This window comes from Anoplophora glabripennis, unplaced genomic scaffold, assembly GCF_000390285.2.
Source record: "Anoplophora glabripennis isolate ALB-LARVAE unplaced genomic scaffold, Agla_2.0 scaffold296, whole genome shotgun sequence".
Lineage (NCBI taxonomy): Eukaryota > Metazoa > Arthropoda > Insecta > Coleoptera > Cerambycidae > Anoplophora > Anoplophora glabripennis.
Genome location: NW_019416601.1, coordinates 534207 through 551185, shown reverse-complemented (window position 1 = coordinate 551185; position 16979 = coordinate 534207). Strand labels below are relative to the sequence as shown.

Sequence of the window (16979 nt, the reverse complement as noted above, 5' to 3'; positions counted from 1 at the left end):
AAATAAAGATCCGTTTAGCGAAGATGCATTTAGTTCAATCGTAATCTTGACTTTATCTTGTATCTTGTCTTGTCTATGGACCAGAGATATGTATATCTCTGTTAGGGACTTGTGGAGGGTCAGCAAATGAGAGGATTGCAAAAAGCGATAACTATACATAAGTACAAGGTGTTGTACTTAAAAAAAAGATTGGTTTGTATAGGTATTCGAAATGCAAGTCAATTCTTTTTTATATATATTATTTCTTCAATATCGCAAATAATATTTTCTAAATCTTTGTTTACATTTTTTCGTATTTAGAAAAGTAAAAAAGATAATGGGTAGAATGTTATAATTTTTATTTAACAAAATAGTAGTTAACTATATATAGGTATATTATAGTATATTATAGGTAGGTACTGGCGATACTGACGAATAAGTTTGTTTGAAGGACAATGCCCTAAGGCAAAATATGTGTAAATAAAAGCTACGCTCAGTTCAGCATTGAAACGCATTTAGCATTCTTTTACTTTACCTTCCCTTTTATTTGAAAGAATGCAGGGTCAAGGTCAGCTCAGCTAAGGAGTCAATCAAATCGAACTTCAAATACAATGACAAATTTCCTAAAATCTGTAACAACACCTCCGTTCTCCGTTTATTGTGAATTATGGCAAAGCTCGATGATTACACATTTGTTACTGGTTTTGAGGGTATTGTAAAATATTAAAGTTATTCGTAGCAATAATATAAAGATTAATTTAATAATAAAAGATTTCTAAAGACTTTCGCTCTTAAAAGTTTTAAGCAACAACAATAATTGTACTGTACATAACTTCCTGTAAGCTTTTGTTATTATAATTCAATTGGGAACGGTCGTGAGAATCACTCGTGTTCTTGCAGTCAGTCCTCATGTAAGGTGAATGCTTTATCTTAAGTTTGTTTTTAGATTTTTATTAATGTTTATTCCGAGTCCGAGGTGATTCGGTGACAGTTGCGATGCTGCCGCGCTGTGCAGAACAAGTGAGGTTATGTGATTTTTTTCAACTATTTACATTGAAAATTTAGACTATTTCGTTGAAATCCTCTTTAAAATCTTATCACTATCCTTAATGTTATGAGATGATAAGGTATTATAATTAACGAAAACATGTCCACATCACAGAAATCATTATGAAAAGGAACATAAAAACTGTGCTCAAGTTTTTTTTACTATCAGCCGTTACAGTCGTGTTCACTGTTTTGTTGTTCAGGATATTTAAAAGTAAACAGTATCCACAGAACGAGCTATTAATTAAAAATAGGATTAATGGACTTGAACCGATAGCACCACAAAATGTAAGTACCTAAGTATTAATTAATTGTGGTTTATGATGAATTATTTACTTAGATAATTTTTTAGGAATTTGAGTTAGTGGATAATGAGAAAATTGACTGGCACGATTATGAAAAAATTAAAACTGATTCATTAAGAACAGGTAATGAATTTGTTTGTTTTAGTATTTAAGTTCAAATCTAATGAAGGGAAGTGCTTCTATATAAAATTAAAATGCAGTCTATCTTTTATTTGGCATAAGTACACTGCCACTTGGTCATCTTGTTTCATTGTCATTATGTATTATTTGTTTAAATATAGTATTTAACACATTATGTTTTGAATGTGGGTGAGATATAACCTAAAGTAGAGTTTCCCCACAATATCGTTAGTTTTAGTTAAAAATATTTTTTACTGCAACATACAAAAATGGTAGTGATCAAATCAAAATTTCCTCTTTCCTTATTACGTAAATATTACTGTTAAAAGCGCAAAAGATCTAGAAATACAACAATAGAAGTTGGCTTACGCAAAATTTATTTGTGGTGGAATAAAACGTATTGGTGGTTAATATAAATTCCCTTATATACAATTCTCTTAGAATGTGGGAAGCTCTACTATTATTGATCTGAATGAAATTCTGATGTGTTCAAAGTGTGGTAATACTCTTGTATACAGGGTATTTTTCTTTTTATTACATATCTCTTTTGAAGTTAGAATTAAAAAGTACTGTTATTGAAATCATTAATGCATCATTTTTGGGAAACGCAAATGACTGTGCTAAAGTTAACTAGTTTCTATTTTTTATGATATACTTAGGGTACCAGAAACGAAAGAGCCATATTAAGGGTAGTTTCCCTCGATGATAATAAACCGATTTAGATCAACTTGCCTTTGTATAATTTTGCTTTTAAAAGATGTATCAGCCTTCAAAAAATTTTTTTAGCCCAATGTAATATTAAAGAACAACTTTTTAAGAAAATGAAATTGTACTTATTGGAGAAAACTTGATCTAAATTAGTTTATTTCCACCCAAGAGAGTAACAGTTCAAGTGTGGCATATATTGTATAAAATCCAACCGCAGAAAAAAATGTCGGAAAAATTTTTAGTTAGTGACCCAAAATGGTGGTGAAAACTAACACTGACATCTTTAGCGCCTGCAAAAACTTGTACCAAATTTATTTATTTTTTTTGGAAAGATGGCTAAAATTTAAAAAAATCCTTCTTAGAGCTCTCTTTAAAACTAAAGATGGTCTACATGGAAAAATTATTCTCATTTTTTGATGTTCTATTATTCCTTAAATTATAGTACTGTTTTCCAAAACACCCAGTATACATAAGTGTCCAAGCAATTTTCTGTTAATGTAGTCACAAAGAAGATATTATGCTTTCAATGTGTATGTACTTGGAAAATGTTTCCAGTTTTGGATTTATATGTATTTGAGTCAGGGTAGCGTATTAAATTCAAGGAACTTTTATGTAACACTAAAAATTTTAATAAGAACTACCTCGAGAACTACTTGCTATTTGTTGAACAAGTGTTACCGTTATTATTTCTCAAGAAGGTGGAGTACATAAGTTATTGATTTAATTCTCATTTCATGCATAATAATATATTCATATTGACATTCCAAAGTAATTACCATATATATCTAACTGTTATTTATATTAATAACATTAAAACAACTGTAGCATAAATGTAATTAATGAAAAAATCAATTGTCTATCTTTACGGTTTTTAGAGAAAATAAATTAAAATTTGTGTTTTCAGTCATTCACATGCATTATATTGGTAATTAGTTTTTTTATTATCAATATTATTTAGAAAGTTTCGGTATAGCTACTTGAAGAAAGATGTGCAGTTTTATGATCCTTATTAAATATTACTTTTATTTTTTAAATAAACGTCATGGCTGACTAAATATTTAGAAAAATCCGAATTCTGCCAATTCTTTCAGATGCGTGTAGCTCCGTTGCCTATTTATTTTACAAAATTACAAAGTTTCAGGTTTTTGCAGTGTTAATAAGACAGTGTGATCAAATAGTTCTTTCACACTTTCGTTTTCAAGTTTTTTAAATGTAAACCATAGTTAGCTATGAGCTAGAAAAAATGTCTTTTTGTGTGGTTTCCAACGATATAATATTCGGTATTGTTATTTTGAAAAATGAGAGAACTGCATCCATTTTTAACTTTTAATTTAATTAAGCTGCATGACGTTTTTTTCAAAAAATAAAAGGAACATTTTATAAGGATCATAAAACTGCACATCTTTCCTCCCTTTTTGTATCTCTGCTATTTTGCCAGATCCCTACACTAAAAACCAAAAAAAAGTCACCCTATATGTACAGTATCAAAAATATAAAGTAATATTAAATTTACTTCTAAAATTAGAGTTAAAGTAAAATGCTTTCATAATAATTCGATCATGTAGGAAGCTGTCACATGTTTGTGTAGTTTTCAGTGTCCTTTAATATTAATAAATTGTATTACTTTCTAGTTTGTTGCAGTATCATGATACCTTGAAATACATAAAATAATTTTCCCATATAGGAGTTTGAATATATTTATAATTAATCCTTCTTGGTTTAATGCTTTAAAAACCTACTAATTGAGTTTTTAATTTGCGGAAAAAAAATATGTTTTGAAAAATATATTTATTTAAATAAAACAATCGTAGCCAAGCATAAAAATATCAATATTTACTTACAGATGGATTATTTAAAAAACAATGTTATCATTCAAAATATAACAATAAAATCATTGAAAATATAACAATAAGATGACAAAAATTAAACTCTTTTGCAGTTTATGATTATAAATGTGTTTTGTTCTCTTTAAATTTGTAACCTTGTGAAAAGTAAGTGTTACAAATCATAATTAAGTATGTAGTCATATTTAATAAAGCTTTAAGTTGATAACCGATTCGCGTTATTATTTTCTTGTACTTCATATTACATGTTCTAATTTAGGGCCTGGGGAGCAAGGAAAACCAGCTTATTTGAGTTCCTCCGAAAACCAGAATTATGACAAGTTGTATAAGGTGAACGGATTCAATGCTGCCCTTAGCGATAAAATAGCTTTAAGTAGAGCTGTGCCTGATATTAGGCATTCAGGGTGAGTAATACATATTGACATTCCTTTAAAAATACTTTTTCTAACACATTATTTGCTAATAAATACAATATGTCAATGGATTTGTTTGGAGAAGGCAGATTTTTTTTTGAGGTTATTCATAAAAAAATATTTTCCTTGTTAAAATAATCATATTACTATAGAAAAATTTTGATTTTGATGTACAGGGTGTTCTGAAATATGAAAATGTGGAATAGTTGAAGAGTAAATTTATTTTAATAGAAAATACCTCGGAAAATACAAACAAAACTAAAATATTATTCAAATGTCATCTCACAGTTTTTACTTTTCTTTTTTTCAAATTCTTATGACAATATTTATTTTAGTTTTTAATTTTGTTCAAAATTTCAAGATTATTTTTAAAATCGGTACTTTCATCAATGTTTTGTTTCAAATATAAATAAATATTCATAATAGCTAAATCAATACTCAGATGTGGCAAAGGTAGCAGGTACATTAGATGCAAATTTGTATGAAAATCTCTTCATATCAAATGTCAGATTAAAACAAATACATAAGTGGTCACTGCAATATTAAACATTTTTGATTGATTTTACTTTATTTTTTGAAGTACGAAGCTACAAATCACTGTATTTGAACAAATAATTTGTAACGAATTCATATAATTTCCTTCGAATAGATTTTCAAATGAATTTTCATAACATATATCATCATAATTATGCCACATCTTGTTTGTCCAAAAATGTATAGTGGGCCTTAGGAATGTGCATCTAAAACTTCCTACCAGACACATGTCAATCCAGTTACTAATACAGATATACAGGGTGTTTGTAAATAAGTGCGAAATATTTTAAGGAGTGGTTGCCGAATTTATTTTGAGAATTTTTTTTTTTATTTTTATTAATTAAGAGTTTTAAAGATATTGACTCGAAATTTGAAAAACGCTTTGGAGGGATAAATGTGCATTTTTTGGGGTGATCAGAATATTTCTACTTACACCAGTGGCGCTCTGTGCGAGAATGCCACAACCTTTTTTAATAAAAAAAATGGTACGCCACTGACTTTTTCACATTTTGATATATTTTTGGAAATTCGCCACCAATTCTGAATGAATGGTCTCTTCAATTTTTTTCGTAAGATGCACCGTTTTTGAGGAAAAAGTAAAACATATTTTATTGCAAGTTGTGTATTTTTAATTTCTCTTGATACATTATCTATAAGGTGCGCTGTCAATATTTCTAAATAAAATACAAACATCAAATTTCGAGTCAATATATTTAAAACTCTGAAATAATTAATAAAAATAAGTAAAAAATTAAAATTTAAACACTTTGTATCTCGGAAACGAAGCATATTTCGACCTATGTTTACTTGAACTTTATTTCACAAAATAACTTCGGCAACCACCCCCTAAAATATTTTGCACTTATTTACAAACACCCTGTATGTGGCCTTTAAAATCTTTCATACCAAAGGTTGGTTGGTATTTGTAAACATAACATTATATTTACAATTAAGAATTTACACATGAATGTCATGCGACACCGTCCAAAGTATAGTTGTCAATATATTTATTTTTGTTTCATAGAGGAGCCACTTCCTTCCTCTCTGCTTTTGTGTCCAATAAAAATAAAAATAAAAATTGCTCAATAATTAAAGAAGGGTTGCTAGTTCTTAAACAGACCACACTGTGTATGTACTACATAAACCCAATAAAAGTTATCAAAAGAATTTTATTCTATTGCATAATTATTGTCTTGTCAATTTTTTTACAAAGGTCATTGAATTGAAAATATAATATTGTTTTTAAACAATATTTCTACTGTTTCCATTTGTTTAATAATTCATTTAAATAAACCTAAATGTTGTCGAAATCAGTTGTCACATATTATCACATATACTTTATAAAAGTATATATTTTTATAATGATGTACCTATCTCTGAGACAGGAAGTGTGTCAATTTCCCAGAAGTTTTATCTTCACTAATCAATTGTTCAACATGATTGTAACTTTGTGATAATTGATATCAGATAAATAATATCAAGGTAATCATATTACTCCCCTTAGATTTTGCATATTAATAAAGATCTATACACTGTGTCTGTAAATATGACATAAATTGAACAAAAATTCAGGGAATCTCTTTTGGACATAATTCTGTATCATTCCTATTTTTTAATTGTCCATTTTTTAAAAATGATTTTATATATAGAGGATAACCCTTGTCAGAGCTATAACATTATTAATGATCCTTTACATGAAAATGTAAAAGGAGAGGTAGCTCAACGGACGACAACATACAGGATATAAAATCAATCAGAAAAACTTTATCATATTCATAACTATTGAATTGATACTTTTTCCGATGGTTATTGAATTAGAATGTAATATTGTTTTTAAACAAACTATATGATATTACTGATATAAAGTGATTGCTTTTAAATTGTTTTCAAAAAAATTCCTTTGGAAAGCTTTTAAAGACCTATATATTGTACTTTTCTCTTCAGAGCTTATTGTCTATTTAAAAATTAAGAATATTAATTTACCTGTAAGTATTACTGAAAGTACAGTAAGTATTATTAAGATTTTAAGTCAAAATAAGCAAAATACGGTTATTTAATTGGAAGTGTAGAAAAAATATCCTTCACTGAATATATGCTTTATTTTACTGATGCATTGTATAACAATTTAGCAAGAGTGTTTCATAAATATACACCTAGAGTGAAAATATTTATGGTACCTATAACCTGCTTAGGAATTTACATAATGATAAATGTCAAACTGCTTTATAACTATTCATTTATACACTTCATTTTAATTATCTATGAGAATGTATGCTATTCACTTGTTGCTTATTAATAAAACATGTTTAATTATGTTTTAGTAAGTAATATAAAAAATAATCATATCCTTAGTATGAATTTTTTTATATCTTCCAATTCTGTTATCATTTATTAGTGTTGATGCGGACAAAAAGTCGATTTTGATTAACCAAATGATATCCTTGTTATTGTATTTATTTCAAATAAAGAGTATTCATTTCTTGTATCAAAAATAGGAGGAACCGTTCATGATGACTAGACCTTAACATTTAAAGAAATATTATTTAATTTATGTCATTGTACCAGTTGTGGAAAAGTGACTGCAATATTTAACCTATGGTAAAACATTGAAAAATATATTGCAACTTTAAAAGAATTACAAAATTTTTGTGTTTTGTGAGGTCTTTTGTCTTATTTGTGTGAACAAAATTCGAAAAATAATTAAATAAATTCTTGCAAAGACTATGACATAAACATTTTATACAGTTAGACACTACTAAAGAGCATTTACCAAATTATACCATGGTTTAACAGGAGGCAGATTACATATTCTGTTATTTTTTAAAAACGTGCTATGACTTGTGATCAAATTGCTCTAACAAAAGCATGAAATGTCAAAATTTTCGTTTCTTATTAACTTGTTTTATTTTTTGCGTATTTATTTAATTTGTTGCAACTATTCATTTATTTATTTTTTAAATATTTGTTTTTCCACTTTAAATATTACCTTACAAAATTAAATTAAATTAAAAACAATCTACTAACGCAGGTAAATAAAGATAAAATTGTCTGTTTGTTATCTCTTTAACGTGATAAATTGGAAAACAGTAAATCAAACTGTTTTCATTGTAAATAATAATATGCCAAATAACTGTCTATTTCCTGTTAAAGGAAATCAAACAAGCAAGAATTATCTAAAATTTTGATGAAACAAGTTACTAACTTATTATTTCTTCTCAGGAATCAATGTATTTTTTACAGCGTCCATAAAATTATTTAAAAACAATTTAATACGCTTTCAATTAAACTAAAAGGTATATGGCAACTTGGTTAATGTCTTTTAATAGTGTTTGTTTAACTGTACAAAATATTTATAATAAAAAGTAATAAAAAATGTATGTTTTGAAAATTTTTTAATAAGGGTAAAATTCATTTATTTTAAAAGAAACAGTAGATGCTTAATGAAAGGTATGCCATAATGGAAAGTAACTAATAAATTGGAATTTTTTTATAAAATAATAAATATTAATGCAATTAATTGTAGTTTAACTTTCCATATTAGAGAATCCCTTTAAAGTTTAATGAGATAGGTGTAAAATTTAACCAATTTTCCAATTGCAGGTGCAAAAGTAAAAAATATTTAAAACATCTCCCATCAGTAAGTGTAATAGTACCATTCCACAATGAACATTGGACTACTTTACTTAGAACTGCAACAAGTGTCGTAAATAGGTCCCCTGACCATTTGTTGAAGGAAGTAATTTTAGTGGATGACTTCAGTTCAAAAGGTACGAAATTTATGGCGTAAAAAATCTTTTTCATTTGTGCTACAACGTGCCCTCTAATAGGTAGTTTTATTATTCAAAGTTTGAGAAAAACAAAACATTCCGTTATTAACATATATAAAAAAACAAAAATTAAATTCAAAGCCCTGTGTTTTAAACAGAAGACATATTTGGGCATATATGAACTTTTCTTCTTAAAATAATTTGAATAAATATTTTATACTATTTAAGAAACACCCTGTATATGATTTTATGTTTAATTTTTTTAGCATTTAGTAAAAAGCCTCTAGATGACTACTTAAGAGCTAATCTAACGAAAGTTCGAGCGATCCACTTGCCAGAAAGAAGTGGTTTGATTAGAGCTAGATTAGCTGGTGCTAGGGAAGCCACAGCGGACGTTTTAATTTTTTTAGATTCACACACTGAGGCTAACGTTAACTGGCTTCCCCCTCTTTTAGGTAAGTAGGTTCTGAACACCTTTTACAAGATGGTATATATGAATATATATATATTTTTAGAACCAATTGCTCAAGACTACAAAACTTGCGTATGTCCTTTCATTGACGTTGTACAATATGAGACTTTCGAATACCGTGCTCAAGATGAGGGTGCTAGAGGGGCTTTTGATTGGGAATTCTTTTATAAGAGACTCCCTTTACTTCCCGAAGACTTAAAACATCCTACTGAGCCATTCAGGTAAATATAGTCACAGTTGTAGTGACATTTTTATTTGCTACTATAGAGGGTATTTTTTTGAGGTTCAAGGCTTTTCTATCTGTGGGCTCTTAAAGTTTAATAAATCTCTTTTTATATATAGAGATTTATTAAATCTCTCAATGAGGTATTAAGCTGTGTCCCATTCTTAATGAAATGCCGTTTATAAATCATTTTAATGAAAATACACCAATTGATTTTTAGGAGTCCGGTAATGGCTGGTGGTTTATTTGCAATAAGTAGAAAATTTTTCTGGGAACTTGAGGGTTATGATGAAGGTTTAGATATTTGGGGTGGTGAACAGTACGAACTTAGCTTTAAAATTTGGCAGTGCGGGGGCCAGATGGTAGATGCTCCCTGTTCCAGGGTGGGGCACATTTACAGAAAGTTTGCGCCCTTTCCAAATCCTGGGAAAGGAGATTTTGTTGGAAGGGTAAGTACCCAACAGTTGATTTTCTTATATAAGACTAATACCTATTACGTTTTAGAATTATAAAAGAGTTGCCGAGGTTTGGATGGATGAATATGCACAATATTTGTATATGAGGAGGCCACATTATAAAGGTATTGATCCAGGGGATCTGACGAAACAAAAGGCGCTTCGAGAAAAATTACAGTGCAAGCCTTTCAAGTGGTTTATGGAGAATATAGCGTTCGACTTAGTATTGAAATATCCACCAATAGAGCCAGGCGATTTCGGTGTTGGAGAAGTACGTATCAAATTCATTCTGTTTGCTTTGTGTGAAAATTAAAAGAATATTGTTTCAATATATAGGGTGGCCAAATTAAAACAAAACGGAGCTATTTTCAGGAACTGTGTCAAGATTGTAGAAAAACGCTCAGACTTGTCGATTTTAGATTAAAGGGGGACATTCTTTGCTGGTATTTTTGACTCTGCCAAGTCAAAGAATCGTCGACGAATGCCGTCGAATCACTTCGGAAATGCTTCGGAATGTGCGCGAACGTTTCGAACAAAATCTTTATTCTTGTATGGAAGCGGGCGGTCATCAGTTTGAACATTTAATCAACTAAGTAGTAAGTAAGCAACTAAACATAATTTAAATTTTAAAATGTAAATTTTTTTCAAAGTATTGGGCGGAATTATAAAATTTAAAGTCTATTGTAAAGAGAATTGTAAGAGCTTTCAAAAGAAATATTACTCAACCCCCAATGCCTTTTAAATATTTTGGGGTGATGCTTACCCTTGCTTGGGGGTGAAAGTGGCGGAGTCAAAAATACCAACAGAGAATGTCCCCCTTTAATCTAAATTCAACGGGTCTGAGCGTTTTTCTACAATCTTGACGCAGTTCCTGAAAATGGCTCTGTTTCATTTTCATGTGGCCACCCTGTATAATGGAATTGTATCAAACAGATATAAAGCACATTCTGGTGTTTTCCAAGGTTTGGATTGACCAAAACTAATAATATGGCACACAAAAAAAATTATACTGCCGACACTAATATAAAACAAGCTATAGAGGTGACCATAGACTTTGGACCACTTGCCTAGTATATTGCATATAACTTTTTTTTTTTACTTGACATTCAACCTTCTAATTTCATGTTTTATTTGAAGTATGTTACGCAAGTTTTAATGATGGCTATTAGTTCATGAGTAAAAAAATTACAACACTGGTCATAACTTTGATCAATATAATTTTTTTCTTTCAGATTAGAAACCTAGCAGCACCAGAACTATGCGTAGACTCTGGTTACAAAGACAGAGACCAAGCAATCGGTCTACAAGAATGCGTATCCGACACCAGGAAGAGGGGCGAGCAAAACTTTACCTTAACTTGGCACAAGGATATCAGGGTCAAAGGGAAATCTCTTTGTTTTGACGTATCTGATCCCAATGACAAAGCCGATGTTGTGCTGTATCCTTGTCATGGCATGAAAGGCAATCAGTATTGGAAGTACGATGTTGTAAGTTTCATAGCAGTTTTTTTCTCATCACTAAAATGGTTTTCTGTTTGTAAACTTTTGATTTTCAGTAGAAAAAATCGTGAATGAATTTTATTTTAGAAGTATTTATCTGTGCAGTTTATCATAGTTTTTTTTTTCGTATATTTGTTACTATGCAAAGTAAGAAAGATCGTAAATAAGTCTCCTTTGAAGTCTCAAAATTAAGGAATGAATTACTATGAAAATTAAAAGCTTTCCCCGTTTTTAATTTTTTGCGGCTCCTCCACTAAACACGGAAAATTTTTGCTGCGGAAAAGAGATGAAACTCAACGGGAACATCCACTGTCGAAAATTCAAAAACTGACTGAATGTCGGATTATTCTGATCATGGTGGGTTGTTACTTTGCCTTTACGCATTGGCTCTGGCCTTTCAAAGATAATACAGCGTAAAACTTAATTTGAACATTTCAAATTTTGTGTATACACCTGCAGAGGCCTAATTTTCAAATAGCCTGTACAGGCTTCATCCACCGGTAGGCCGCTGTATAGTCCTTCCGAAGTCAGTTGAACATGTAAAAAAACGCCTGGCAATGAAATTTAATGAGCGTCATAGGCGTCCCTAAATGTTTTCTTATAAAGGTAAAAAATTATAATAATTTGTATATAATGTGCAGAAACTTTCTATTATATGCATGTTCATTTGGCCAACAACATATTTTAATAATTTAAGTCCTCAAACAATTTTATATTGATGGTAAATTTCGTTTTGTTTCGTTCCAAAAGGTCTCCAAAATGCCATGTTGTAATATTATTTCTCCCTTTCGCAATTGTAATATCAATGATTAATAAAAGGTGCCTATAATAAATTAAAATTACCTGAATCACACCAAATTCCGCATTGCTGCACNTTTTCCAAGGTTTGGATTGACCAAAACTAATAATATGGCACACAAAAAAAATTATACTGCCGACACTAATATAAAACAAGCTATAGAGGTGACCATAGACTTTGGACCACTTGCCTAGTATATTGCATATAACTTTTTTTTTTTACTTGACATTCAACCTTCTAATTTCATGTTTTATTTGAAGTATGTTACGCAAGTTTTAATGATGGCTATTAGTTCATGAGTAAAAAAATTACAACACTGGTCATAACTTTGATCAATATAATTTTTTTCTTTCAGATTAGAAACCTAGCAGCACCAGAACTATGCGTAGACTCTGGTTACAAAGACAGAGACCAAGCAATCGGTCTACAAGAATGCGTATCCGACACCAGGAAGAGGGGCGAGCAAAACTTTACCTTAACTTGGCACAAGGATATTAGGGTCAAAGGGAAATCTCTTTGTTTTGACGTATCTGATCCCAATGACAAAGCCGATGTTGTGCTGTATCCTTGTCATGGCATGAAAGGCAATCAGTATTGGAAGTACGATGTTGTAAGTTTCATAGCAGTTTTTTTTCTCATCACTAAAATGGTTTTCTGTTTGTAAACTTTTGATTTTCAGTAGAAAAAATCGTGAATGAATTTTATTTTAGAAGTATTTATCTGTGCAGTTTAGCATAGTTTTTTTTTCGTATATTTGTTACTATGCAAAGTAAGAAAGATCGTAAATAAGTCTCCTTTGAAGTCTCAAAATGAAGGAATGAATTACTATGAAAATTAAAAGCTTTCCCCGTTTTTAATTTTTTGTGGCTCCTCCACTAATTGCGGAGATGAAACTCAACGGGAACATCCACTATCGAAAATCCAATCCTAATTTTCAAATAACCTGTACAGGCTTCATCCACCGGTAGGCCGCTGTATAGTCCTTCCGAAGTCAGTTGAACATGTAAAAAAATGCCTGGCAATGAAATTTAATGAGCTTTTTAGGCGTCCCTAAAAGTTTTCTTATAAATAACATATTTTAATTATTTATGTCCTCAAACAATTTTATATTGATGGTAAATTTCGTTTTGTTTCGTTCCAAAAGGTCTCCAAAATGCCATGTTGTAATATTAAGGTGCCTATAATAAATTAAAATTGCCTGAGTCACACCAAATTCCGCATTGCTGCACTGCACTGCTGGGCAATTTGTCGACCACTTGTCAACGGCTGAGATTTATTTCCCAGTGCCCGAATGCACCTGTATTTATATTTCGTTTGCCCGCGCTCGTACTCTTCAACTGGTCATATACATTTCTACCACCTCCATGTTTAGTTCGACCAGGCCTGTATAATGGGTATGGCTAAATAAATATGGGAACAAGTTTTTCAAATATTTCAGTGCCGAATTGCTGCGTCAGCGATCGAACCTGATACATACTGAATTTTTTATCATAAATGGATGAGGTGTAACTGGAGTTTACTAATGTGAAATTATTTTTTCTTAAATGCTTTATCTATTAGCTTAGTGTTTTATTGGAGACATCTTTATTATGAGATTTCAAAGCAGACAAAAATAATTTATTAAAAACGGCACCTAACTGATCCTTGTGGCACAAACATTTTTTTACCAATTTTTTAAAATATTGTATTTTGCAGTGTAGCAAAACAAAATGAGTTAGTAAATCTTGTTTTTCGATACAGGAAAAGCAGTGGTTCCTCCACGGAGGAAACCCGAGATGCCTAGATTGCGACCCAGGAGGAAAAAGATTATTCGTAACGTCGTGTGACGAGAAGTCAAAAACACAAAAATGGAGATTTGAAAATGTCAACTTAACAATGATTGCTGATTGGGAAAATATTGGGGTCCAATAATACTGTTCCCTTTTTTTGAATTTTATAAGTCTTGCCAATTTGTTACTATTTGCATATTTTATAAAATGCATCCTAATATTGGCTAAAGATTTATGATTTTCCTTCCTATCGATTTGTTTTTAACTAGCCTGAATTTTTTTATATTTTTTGTGTTTTCAGTTCTGAAATACGTATTTGAACCTGATTATTTATATTTATAGGTACAAATAGTGACATACCTCATATCCCATAAAGATACAAATATTAAAAATATGTATTGATTTAACAATTTATAAACTCGAGGTTGCTGTTTGTGTTCGCATGCTAAACATTACCTTTGCAAATGTTTATGGTTGTTACAAATTTATTGCTATAGTTTTTGGCCTAGGCTCTTTTTACAATTCTCAACCAAAAAGGTGCTTTTCAAATTATCTCGTAGAAAGTCACTTGGCAATTGACTGAACTGAACTTGAACGAAAATAAATCGATTTAGATCAAGTTACCATATACCAGCAATTTAATACTTTCGATCGGCTGATTTAATGACGCACGACAAAAAGATTGCGTTTTGATTGGTTGTCTGATGGCAGCATGAAAATTCATTATGTCCATACTTCCATTAAATCTAAACGGAGGATGACGGATAGAAATTATTATAATCGTTACGATATCAGTTGGAAGCGCATAAAAACATTTAAGTCGTAGACTTTACGGAATCCATAGGCTTCCAGAAAATTTTTGCCCTGTCTCGTCTAGATATACTATATTCCAAGCTATATTCCTATTTCGTTGACGATATTCTGTAATTTTTTGTAAATAATCTTCCCGAAGTGCAACTATACGTCGTGATTCCATAATTACCATACGATTGTCAAGGTTTTACATTTCTGGTAAAATCGTCAATATTCTTTAATTTTGTATTTTTCCGTTTCCTCTTTGTACCGTGATTAATAACGTCTCCTTCTTTAATTACCCAATAAATTGTCCTTTTTGATATCTTAATTAATTCGCTAATCCGTTTCCTAATTTCTTTATCACATTGTTCACTATTTTCTCTATTCAAACATTCATATATATTTAAAATAATATGTTGACTTTGTACGTGTAAATCTTTGTTTTTAAACTCTAGAGTTTGTTTCGACTCTTTCGATAAAAACCGGCTCGACTATTTGGGGATTTTCCCGGGTTATTTCGTTATCTTTCCCGAAAGCCATTACTAAATAATTACATAATATTTATTTTAATAACTATTACCTTTTACTGGTTACGATATGAACAAATATTAATATTAACATTAACTAATAATTAATAATACGTATTATATCAACAATAAATAATACCACGCCAAGCACTGCTCTCCACTGCACTGGCAAAGCCAAGTGTACCACGTTCGACACCAAACTAATTATAGAGTACCATGCAAAAAATGATTTTCATCTGTCTACCAATACCAGACTCACACAATGGCTATTCGAGTATAAATTAGGAGACAGATTGTGGGGAAAGCATAGGAAGAAATTTCAAAAGAAGTGCAGACGGTCCTGTGCTTGTACAAAGGGATGTCAATTTCTTAGGTTTAAATTTGCATTGGTAATGCTAATTTCGAGCAAACAGCAAAAGTAAAGTTTATAAATCAGTCTGAAAACAGGTAAATTTTGGAAAGTTTCAGAAACAAAATTAAAAATTGATTTTTTTTTAAGGATTCCCGTTTTGTACTTACCTTTTCTTGCCTTCACATTCCATAATGATGGACTTTGTATATAGTTATTACATCTGATTGAATTCATTATTTTAATAAAATCATATTCGTAAATTTTATGAACATTTTTTTATCGTCACTGTGATATTAAAATTTTATTGTTGCCATAATTTTAAGGTACATTAGGGTATTGGTTTTATACACTCGAAATGTGAAATTATAATTTGATGATAAAAAAATACAATTGTAAAATGATACCTGTGTTTTGAAATTAAAACCTTTTTTAATTAATACTATTTTATTATATGAAAGTACACTACATTCACGACACTAATACAAATAAAATACACATACAAATAAATATAAAAAAAATTTCAATCAAAAACTATGTATAGCACTTAATGACTAAAAAAATGTATCAAAATACATTTCACTTGATAAGGTTTATCATTTTGAGCGACGGTAAAAAAAATTGGGAATGAGCAATTTTTGGTCGATATTTTAAACGGGAAATTTGGCACAGACCTGCTGCGGAATGATAGTTTATTTTCTACTTGTTCTAACATGGAAAAATTAATCGAAGGGCAGCGGCAAATTTGGGAATGTTCTACTTAATATTTTAATCGTAGAGATCACAAAATGTCATGTTTAAAGCATGTAATAACTGACTAGACGTCAATATAAAAATTCTGTATATAATAAAAAATATAACTTGGAGAAAAATATAGTATTTCCCAATATTTTGCGAAATTTGTACCCCTTTTTTTTCTTTACTTATTTTGTACCTTTTATTTTTATGAAGTAATATCATTATTTCGTACAATTAAAGAGTACAATAATATCAAAAGTAAATTAATTACATCTCAAATTTCTTTTTAATAATATTTTTGAAGCAAAAATAATCAGATTTTATGGTGACTTTTTTATATTGTGTGTCCCACCAGGACATCCGTATCAATTTTGTTTTATTGGCTGAACTTATTATGATCCAGTTGGCAATCCACGGCCTGCTATTTTTTTAACAACTTTTTTTTTATTAACAATCTACGCAGCCTTAGTCACTTAAAACATCTGTATCTGAAGTTTCATCAGTTTATAATGCAGAATAATTTTTTAAGTTTAAAAATCTAGAAGGCATTGGAAATGCCTGAAGATGAAAATTTGTTCAATTACTGATGCCTGTGGTTATAATTGGGATATTCTGGGTAATTCACAAACGGTGACC

The 16979-nt window shown here is 30.0% G+C and overlaps 1 protein-coding gene across 2 annotated transcripts; it reads left to right on the top strand.

The window, feature by feature from the left end:
* Nucleotides 1-599: 599 nt before the first annotated feature.
* On the top strand, nucleotides 600-14927 carry LOC108912594 (putative polypeptide N-acetylgalactosaminyltransferase 10). 2 transcript variants are annotated; one of them, XM_023455055.1, is made up of 11 exons: nucleotides 600-689; nucleotides 926-1314; nucleotides 1379-1454; nucleotides 4263-4407; nucleotides 8551-8717; nucleotides 8984-9172; nucleotides 9233-9410; nucleotides 9633-9861; nucleotides 9917-10138; nucleotides 11100-11354; nucleotides 13906-14927. In XM_023455055.1, exons 2-11 carry the CDS (start codon nucleotides 1150-1152, stop codon nucleotides 14074-14076), a joined length of 1797 nt encoding a protein of 598 aa, XP_023310823.1. In that variant the 5' UTR covers nucleotides 600-689; nucleotides 926-1149; the 3' UTR covers nucleotides 14077-14927. The 2 variants fall into 2 exon arrangements, with proteins under 2 accessions (XP_023310823.1, XP_023310822.1); XM_023455054.1 differs by lacking the exon at nucleotides 600-689 and having other exon boundaries at nucleotides 769-1314.
* The last annotated feature ends 2052 nt before the right edge of the window (nucleotides 14928-16979 follow it).